This window comes from Erpetoichthys calabaricus, chromosome 16, assembly GCF_900747795.2.
Source record: "Erpetoichthys calabaricus chromosome 16, fErpCal1.3, whole genome shotgun sequence".
NCBI classification, from domain to species: Eukaryota; Metazoa; Chordata; class Cladistia; order Polypteriformes; family Polypteridae; genus Erpetoichthys; species Erpetoichthys calabaricus.
Window position 1 is genome coordinate 22,602,425 of NC_041409.2, and position 10,104 is coordinate 22,612,528.

Genomic DNA, 10,104 nt, shown 5'->3' on the forward strand with positions numbered 1-10,104 from the left:
AATTTGAACACTGTTTTGAGTTTTGTTGCTTTAATAAAAGCACTTTGCACTTTTTGCACCATCCCCTTGCTTCATTGTTGTGCCTCACTGCTTAGCTCATCGGTGACATTACCGACGGTGTCAAGTTCAAGAGCTCGCAGAAGGAAGATGGGAGCATGGAGTGAAACCCGCATCGTCACACTTACATACATCTAGTGAGAAAAATACAGTCTGGGTGAGATAGAGAAAGTACATTCAGAGTGTGTCTCACTCTTCCTTGTGGCTTCACGCACAAAGGCAAGTATAAGGGAGGCAGGCAGGCATGTCTGCCAATGCATACCAGGGTGAATGAGGCATAGTGAGCGTACAGGAGTGCTGCAATGACCAGATCTTCTTATAACTGAAGGATTAGAATTGATTATGTCTAACAGCAAGTGAGGCAAAGTGCACTTTAAAATGGCAAGGGCAAAGAGCAGTCAGAATCAAGCTAGGATCATTACCAGAATTTTCAAATCCAAAGGACTGGATGACACTCAAAGTCAGGACAAAAACAAAGTTATAAAAGTAATGAATTAAAAGCTAACCACTTATTGCTAGTACCTCTCGCTTCATTGAAAACAAAGTCATTTCTGAATATCCTTTTCACTCTTGTAAAGATGGCTGCCATGACCACATGACCACCCTCCAGACACGACACATGCACACATGTATGCCACGCCCCCTAGTGACACAGAGCATCATATCTACCTGTTCTGTAATGGCAATGGATGTTGAGATCACAAGGACATACCTTAAACAACTTAAAAAAAAGAGGAGCAAAGGATTTTTTTTTGTTTACTGAATTGTGACACATGAGAAGAACACCTCGCTTCATCTTGGGCCTCTGCGAATTAGAGGAAGCAATGGTGTGAGAGATGTGCATCTCACTTTTTCATGTGCCAGTGAGTAAAACAGAACATGCGTACAAGAGGCTCCACGTAAAAAAATACATGTACTATGCAATGTGACATTCAGCGGCTAATGAGTTCCTGCAACTGTGAAGCACGGAGCAAAGGGTACTGGGAGACAGAACAGTCAAAGGGACAGTTCAGGTAAGGATATTGTGCAATTATTGGCACAATGTAGTCACATCAAACATTCGGTAGTACAGGCAGGTTAATTACTGATGGCAAACTATTAAAGCTGCTGCCACAGTAGTGTGGCCAGATGTCTGTCTAAAGAATTTCCAGTCAGGATGCAGACTCCCAAACTTGTTTTGTTCATTGGTAAGCACTCATTTAGACAGAAATCTGGACTTTCTAAGCTTGTGGTTCAACTGGTCAATCCTCAGGTTTTTAAATATTTCTTAGCTTTACTAACAAATGTTAAATTACTTTTGGAATCTCGTTTGTTGTTAAATTGGAATCTGTGACCAACTGTTTAGACAGAACTGTGTGTGATACTGTCAGATTTTAACTCTTTGAGATTTCGATATGGAAGAGAAGATTCTGGGGACTAAACTCCACCTTGAGGTCATGGTGGGAGTGTATTTATTTCATTATTATTATACTTTTATTAAATAATACCACATAAAGTTGTTTTAACTGACAGTATTGTATAATTTCTCATCTTTTCCAGTGCTAAGTGTACTAACTAACTTGGAACAAGCTGAAGGTAAGAGTGCAATAGCACACCCATGTGAATATATGGACTGATTTTGAGCTAATTACTACATGGATGGGTGTACAATTAGGTCTTACATTGTCTCTTACTGGTCGTAGTGGTCTGCTTTTCATCTTCCATTAGTTGTGTTTTGTACAATAACTTGTAGAAAAAGCCTAGAAAAACTTTTCAAGACAGAGCTACAGAGCAGTTGTTGGACTGGTTCAGCCATACTTCAGCACAAGCTGTTGTAGAGAAACCATTTTTCCATATGATATCCACAATGACCCTTAGTATAACACAAAGCCTTGTTTTGCTTGAAGTAAAAAAATATGTGTATCTTTATTCATCTGGCGCCCTGCCCGGGGTTTGTTTCCTGCCTTGCGCCCTGTGTTGGCTGGGATTGGTTCCAGCAGACCCCCATGACCCTGTAGTTAGGATATAGCAGGTTGGATAATGGATGGATGGATGAACTTTAAAGTGATATTAGCTGTGAAAGTCAAAATTCCATTTTGGTCCAAGATATTTGTTTAGAGTTCCAGAGAATAAACATTTAAACCAAAATATGACAATCATGTTAAAAAAGTAGAAGGTGCCTGTAACAACACACTATGTAGGGGATATTGTAGAATTACTAGTTGCGTGACTTTCCTTAACCAAAACATACAGCCATAATGGTTATACAGTCTTTCATATTCATTCATTAAGGCATATTTGATCCAAGGGTGGTACAATGGTTAGCACCAGAAACTTGGATTCAAGCCGAGACCCAATTACTGTTTCTGTAGACTTTACATGTCCTGTCTATATCTGTTTTCAGTTTTCTATGGGATCCCTAATTTTCACTCACATCTGTAAATTGTTAGGCTAAAGGATGACTCAAAACTCCCCCCATACTAGTTAGTACAAATGTATGCATAAGTGTGTCCTGTGCTAGACATGTGCCACTGCCCAGGGTTGATTCGTATGACTTGCGCCCATTTCTGCCAGGATAGGGGTTCTCTGACCCTTTGAAATCTGAATTGGACTGAGAGGGAAAGACAAGAGTTGAAAAGATGAAAATATGGCATAAAAATATCGTTTAAAATTAACCAGATCTTTCACTAACAAAACTAACAATAACTTATTAATTATTAATTAATTAATTAATTAATTAATCAATTAATTCATTCATTCATTAATTAATTAATTAATAACAGACTGCTGTCACTTTCCTGCTCCACTGACAGACTGAGGAGATCGTTCCTCCCCCACACTATCCATCCATCCATCCATTGTCTCCCGCTTATCCGAGGTCGGGTCGCGGGGGCAGCAGCTTGAGCAGAGATGCCCAGACTTCCCTCTCCCCGGCCACTTCTTCTAGCTCTTCCGGGAGAATCCCAAGGCGTTCCCAGGCCAGTCGAGAGACATAGTCCCTCCAGCGTGTCCTGGGTCTTCCCCGGGGCCTCCTCCCGGTTAGATGTGCCCGGAACACCTCACCAGGGAGGCGTCCAGGAGGCATCCTGATCAGATGCCCGAACCACCTCATCTGACTCCTCTCAATGCGGAGGAGCAGCGGCTCTACTCTGAGCCCCTCCCGGATGACTGAGCTTCTCACCCTATCTTTAAGGGAAAGCCCAGACACCCTGCGGAGGAAACTCATTTCAGCCGCTTGTATTCGTGATCTCGTTCTTTCGGTCACTACCCATAGCTCATGACCATAGGTGAGGGTAGGAACATAGATCGACTGTTAAATTGAGAGCTTTGCCTTGCGGCTCAGCTCCTTTTTCACCACGACAGACCGATGCAGCGCCCGCATTACTGCGGATGCCGCACCGATCCGCCTGTCGATCTCACGCTCCATTCTTCCCTCACTCGTGAACAAGACCCCGAGATACTTGAACTCCTCCACTTGGGGCAGGATCTCGCCACCACCCCTGAGAGGGCACTCCACCCTTTTCCGGCTGAGGACCATGGTCTCGGATTTGGAGGTGCTGATTCTCATCCCAGCCGCTTCACACTCGGCTGCGAACCGATCCAGAGAGAGCTGAAGATCACAGCCTGATGAAGCAAACAGGACAACATCATCTGCAAAAAGCAGTGACCCAATCCTGAGCCCACCAAACCGGACCCCCTCAACGCCCTGGCTGCGCCTAGAAATTCTGTCCATAAAAGTTATGAACAGAATCGGTGACAAAGGGCAGCCCTGGCGGAGTCCAACTCTCACTGGAAACGGGTTCGACTTACTGCCGGCAATGCGGACCAAGCTCTGGCACCGATCGTACAGGGACTGAACAGCCCTTATCAGGGGGGCCGGTACCCCATACTCTCGGAGTACCCCCCACAGGATTCCCCGAGGGACACGGTCGAATGCCTTTTCCAAGTCCACAAAACACATGTAGACTGGTTGGGCAAACTCCCATGCACCCTCCAGGACCCTGCTAAGGGTATAGAGCTGGTCCACTGTTCCGCGACCAGGACGAAAACCACACTGTTCCTCCTGAATCCAAGGCTCGACTATCCGACGGACCCTCCTCTCCAGGACCCCTGAATAGACTTTTCCAGGGAGGCTGAGGAGTGTGATCCCTCTATAGTTGGAATACACCCTCCGATCCCCCTTCTTAAAGAGGGGGACCACCACCCCGGTCTGCCAATCCAGAGGCACTGTCCCTGATGTCCATGCGATGTTGCAGAGGCATGTCAACCAAGACAGTCCTACAACATCCAGAGCCTTGAGGAACTCCGGGCGTATCTCATCCACCCCTGGGGCCCTGCCACCAAGGAGTTTTTTGACCACCTCGGTGACCTCAGTCCCAGAGATGGGGGAGCCCACCCCTGAGTCCCCAGGCTCTGCTTCTTCATTGGAAGGCATGTTAATGGGATTGAGGAGGTCTTCGAAGTACTCCCCCCACCGAACCACAACGTCCCGAGTCGAGGTCAGCAGCGCACCATCCCCACCATATACAGTGTTGACACTGCACTGCTTCCCCCTCCTGAGACGCCGGATGGTGGACCAGAATCTCCTCGAAGCCGTCCGAAAGTCGTTCTCCATGGCCTCCCCAAACTCCTCCCACGCCCGAGTTTTTGCCTCAGCAACCACCAAATCCGCATTCCGCTTGGCCTGCCGGTACCTATCAACTGCCTCCAGGGTCCCACAGGACAAAAGGGTCCTGTAGGACTCCTTCTTCAGCTTGACGGCATCCTTCACCGCCGGTGTCCACCAACGGGTTCGGGGATTGCCGCCACGACAGGCACCGACCACCTTACGGCCACAGCTCCGGTCAGCTGCCTCAACAATAGAGGCACGGAACATGGCCCATTCGGACTCAATGTCCCCCACCTCCCTCGGGATGTGGTTAAAGTTCTGCCGGAGGTGGGAGTTGAAGCTACTTCTGACAGGGGGCTCTGCCAGACGTTCCCAGCAGACCCTCACAACACGTTTGGGCCTACCACGCCTGACCGGCATCCTCCCCCACCATCGAAGCCAACTCACCACCAGGTGGTGATCAGTTGACAGCTCCGCCCCTCTCTTCACCCGAGTGTCCAAGACATGTGGCCGCAAGTCCGACGACACGACCACAAAGTTGATCATCGAACTGAGGCCTAGGGTGTCCTGGTGCCAAGTGCACATATGAACACCCCTATGCTTGAACATGGTGTTCGTTATGGACAATCCGTGACGAGCACAGAAGTCCAATAACAAAACACCGCTCGGGTTCAGATCGGGGGGGCCATTCCTCCCAATCACGCCCTTCCAAGTCTCACTGTCATTGCCCACGTGAGCATTGAAGTCTCCCAGCAGAACGAGGGAGTCCCCAGAAGGTATGAACTCTAGCTACCCCTCCAGGGACTCCAAAAAGGGTGGGTACTCCGAACTGCTGCTTGGTGCATACGCACAAACAACAGGTAGGACCCGTCCCCCCACCCGAAGGCGAAGGGAGGCTACCCTCTCGTCCACCGGGGTAAACCCCAATGTACAGGCTCCAAGTCGGGGGGCAATAAGTATACCCACACCCGCTCGGCGCCTCTCACCGGGGGCAACTCCAGAGTGGTACAGAGTCCAGCCCCTCTCAAGGAGATTGGTTCCAGACTCTGGAACCCCCACACTATGCGACTCTCAATTCCACCGTAGGCGGGTAAATGTTAACATTATTCAAAGTTATTGTCTGTCTGTACACCTGCATTGTTATAACTCTTTAATTTAATATTGTTTTTATCAGTATGCTGCTGCTGCTGTAAATAATGATAAGTTCAATATTGTATAATATAAAGTTAGTTCTGAACATTAAATGTTTATGTAAAAGGTAATTGGGCTTTTATTGTTTAAAATTAGAGATATTTAATCAAATCTGAGTTGTTACATTATTCTGATTATGAAGACACGCCACAATAACGCCCTCTCGTGTAACAATTCGGTATCCCAAACTCTAATGATAGTACTAATTTAGAACTTATGACTTGACGTTATTTTGGAAGAATTAAGTGTATAAGACTGGCAATCTTTGTTAGGCTGAATGGCCTGCTCTCGATTGTTCTAATTTTCTAACATTAGTAGGAAAATTCCTGTTTGAATGTGAAATATTGAAAAAATAATCATATTAACAATGTCAGAACTTTAGATATTTCATCAAAATAAAAACATCTTGAGAATTTGGGATTTATTTTTGGCATTACCATTTGAACAGTTGAATATTTTTAAGAAACAGATTTTAAAATCCAGCTTAATAATCATAACAAAAGTGAAGAGTGATAGTTGGTACTTGCGTAATATTTCATTTTACAATATTTTATTCTGTAATAGTCCATGTTTGGTGTTTGAAAGGGAATGACACCCAATGCAAGCCTTGTTCTTCTTAGCTCATCACAACCATAAAACTGATTTAAGAGGCTGCAGTAAGTGTTGTGGATGAAAGTGTCCTGATAAAATTGTGAAAGCCTATTTAATTCTGAGCCATTTTACTGACTGTTTATATCTTCGTTTATGTTCCGGTGTACATCTACTCTTTAGGTAACACACATTAGCCTTTATGGGGCAGCTGTTAGCTGTCTTCACATACGGCCCCTCTCATGACACAGTCAAGGTGAAATTGTATAAATACGAGGTGCACGTCGTGCTTATGCACAAAAAAGCTTGGAATGGGCCTTACATGTGCAGTGCATTGAGTGAAAATGCTGTAAAATATTATTTAGAAGTTAAAGTAAACTGTGGTAACTGAGGTGACAGACTGAAACCTTTGGGTCAAAAAAAATAGCTAGAATAACGTGTGAAACACTTCACAGTCAAAGAGACATCCATATATATTCTGAAAGGACTCATTGGCACATTATTCATTGTTTTACTCTACAATTACATTAAAACCCATTACTTTCATTTAAGAATACTTAAGTTTTCAGTGAGGTAGTGATCTGACAAGTAAACTGTCATCAAATAATACTATATTTTTCATAATTTTTTTATTTCTCAATATCTTCTCAGGACTTTACAGCAGGCCAGTCCTAAAAATCTTGCCCAGTGCCTCAGTGTGGCCTGGTGAGGCTGTGATCCTGCAGTGCTTAGTTCAAACAAAGCAGCCCCAAGTGCACCTGAAGTATCGCTTCTTCAAAGACTCAAAGGAGCTCAGGTACACTGGATCTGTAGAAAGTATGAAGATCATTGCAGCAGAACCAGCCAACGCTGGGAACTATCACTGTGAGACAGAGGATGAAGAAGAGGGCATGAAGAGAATCAGTGTTCCTGTGGTGCTTAAAGTGGAACGTAAGTCAAAAGACAACGTTAGATGCCTCCATAATGAAAACATAAAAATTAAGGAGGGCCGGGACGCTTGGTCAAGATATGCCACTCTTACACATGGGAGCACTTTCTCCTAACCACAGTAGACCCAGTTTAAATAGATTTGAATGCTTTGATATCTAAACACAAAAGAGTAATGTGTCCTGTTTACACTGGGATATCCTATGCACATGATTTGAATGTAGGTTGGCCTGATTTCCTTGGGCTTCTTTCTATTTTATAGTGTCAGAGGCTAATTTTAACGCTGATTTGTTGAATGTGAGTGACTGTCCTGGAATCACCACTATGATGTAGTTCTAGCAACTGGGAAAACCCCAAAATGATCAGATCCACTGTGACAGCAACTCCGTGTATGAGTTCTTGGTCGAATGAAAGTGAAAGATCTTGTGTGTCACGATTGATTCTTTTCCATCAGGATTGAATTATCTGTATACATTTTTAATGTCAATTTTCAAGGTTTAGGATAATTTTTTCCACAAGTCCATTTTGTTTTAGCACAATTTTGTTTAATGGTCACCATATTGTTGCTAGCAGCAATGTAAAAGGCCACAAGCACAAACAAAAACAAAAGTTATTTCAAAGTTCATTCACGTTTTCTGGTTTCACTGATCTGAATCTCTTTTTTGATTTTTTTGATCATGAGTTTGAGTGCTATTTTGTTTTTTGACACTTTGATCTGTTGTCCTCCTTATTATTATTTTGCTTTGTTTAGACAACCGCTTATGTACCTTCCACTTGCCCATGCAGCACAGCATAAAACACATCAATAAAGAGCTTAAGTTACAAGATGAGAGACAAAGAGTGAATCTGAACAAACAAGACACCCCTCTTGTGCCTTAACAAAATGGAGTATCATGTGAGGATAAGGTGCCCTGCTTACCCACACATTTCATTCTTTCTCTCCTTCATATTAGACCAGTGTTTCTCAACCACTAGGTCGCAGTCTGACGCCAATGGGATACAAGTGGCTGTTGTTGGTTGTGTGTGTGGTTCACAGTGGGTCATGAGTGGGCTGAGAGGGGTTGCCTAAGTGATCAACAGTGCCGTGACATTCATGTTAGTCACCTCACCCCCGTAACTAAGAGGGACCCCCATCACAGCCTGAATAAACTTAAGAATGGAAAACTGGGTCGTGAGATCATAAAGGTTAAGAAACACTGTATTAGACCATTCAGCATGGACCTGCCACATCTGCTTACTTCTCTCCATGTGTAGATTATTGACAGCTGTTGGGGCCATTGAAGCCCTAATCATGACCACATTCAAAGATCTATACCTCCATAATCGAGGCCTATGCTACACATGCGTAATAATTTTTAATCCCACTGTGCTGATGAATTGTCTATGAAATTAATGATTTGCAGCAAGTCACAGGTATTTAATTTGTCCCTAACTGTGATGTCATACTCATTCCATGATGACACCCCCTGAGCACAACAGGGCTGAGCTACTAAACTCCAATTCCCAGTGTGCCCTGTGGGAATCTGGAGTGCTGTAGCAACCCAGGGGGACTTCCACCTAATGATCTGGGAGAGATCATGACCTGGATATGCTTTCTTCCCTGGTCCTTCCATTATAAAGGCATCCAGGCCGGCCGACACACTGTCTAGTCTTCGAATGTATTCATCATAATATACAGCAGATGTGCAAAAACATTGTGTCACTCCTCACTTAAAGTAACTGCTGCTTTCTTTGTACATCTGATTCCTTGAGTTTTCTGGAAGGATTGAACAAATATGTCTTAAAAATTTTCACTTTGGGCTCCTTAGTGGAACATCGATACATAAATCTTTACTTGCATTAGTTTTCAAAGTGTTACATAGCCTATACTCCATCCTTACAGATAAAGATCTGTTTTTTCTTTATCCATTCCAGATGGTAAAGTGAAGCCTATACTGATGATGAAGGACAGAAAATCAATTCTTGTACCCTGTGAACACTTCATAATTAAGGAAGGAGAAAGCTTCACTCTGAAATGTCAGATCCCAGGTGACAGTACTGGATGGAAGTACATTTGGCACAAAAACATCGATGAAGGCCTTCCAGCAGATGGATGCCAGAAATATGGCCTTACATACTCAGTGAATTTTGCAAAGCCAATACACTTTGGAAAGTACCGGTGCCAGGGGTGGAGGGACAACTTTTATTCAGACTTTAGCGAGCCTATCATGGTCAATATAATAGGAAACATTTAGAGAAGACATCATATGACTGAGCAGCAGAGGATATGACGTCTTAAAATTATACGCCAAGGTGGAAGAAATAAGAAGACACAAAAAACAGACCATTAGAACTAGGAGCCAGTCTATGCACAGCTGGAGAGCATCTTATTTATGATTTTGATTGTTGCATTATCTATTCTGAAGCCTGATGTTTAAAGCATCAACTTGTTCTGTCCTCCGTATGTCTAAGACAAAACATACAGGAATCACACATCGAGCTACTCATTTGCATCTTTCATGCAATGTATTTAAAAATAAACATAACTTTAACAAGTTAAGAAAGAAAAGAATTCTACATCTGCATTTAGTATGTGTGTTTTTAGCAGCACCATATTTATATGACTGATTTTAAGTAATTTTATTTAATCCATTGGGGTGTGTCAAAATTGAGATCTATGCCTTTAACACTAGAATTCCTGAAGCCTATGAAAAAATTTGTAGTCCCTGCCCACCTTAAATCCCTTCGCACCTCTCCATCAGCATCTTTTGTGT

General features: G+C 43.7%; 1 protein-coding gene across 2 annotated transcripts; it reads left to right on the top strand.

Annotated features, from left to right (window-relative positions):
• The first annotated feature begins 1,116 nt into the window (after positions 1-1,116).
• LOC114667091 (Fc receptor-like protein 6) lies at positions 1,117-9,659 on the top strand. 2 transcript variants are annotated; one of them, XM_028822225.2, is made up of 4 exons: positions 1,117-1,244; positions 1,597-1,632; positions 7,076-7,354; positions 9,266-9,659. In XM_028822225.2, exons 1-4 carry the CDS (start codon positions 1,214-1,216, stop codon positions 9,583-9,585), a joined length of 666 nt encoding a protein of 221 aa, XP_028678058.2. In that variant the 5' UTR covers positions 1,117-1,213; the 3' UTR covers positions 9,586-9,659. The 2 variants fall into 2 exon arrangements, with proteins under 2 accessions (XP_028678058.2, XP_051775767.1); XM_051919807.1 differs by lacking the exon at positions 1,597-1,632 and having other exon boundaries at positions 1,140-1,244.
• The last annotated feature ends 445 nt before the right edge of the window (positions 9,660-10,104 follow it).

Coding starts and splice junctions, on each gene's coding strand:
- LOC114667091 (XM_028822225.2), top strand. CDS start 1,214: ATGCAGACTCCCAAACTTGTTTTGTTCATTG. Junction 1,245..1,596: donor CAAACTTGTTTTGTTCATTG/GTAAGCACTCAT, acceptor CATCTTTTCCAG/TGCTAAGTGTACTAACTAAC. Junction 1,633..7,075: donor TAACTTGGAACAAGCTGAAG/GTAAGAGTGCAA, acceptor ATATCTTCTCAG/GACTTTACAGCAGGCCAGTC.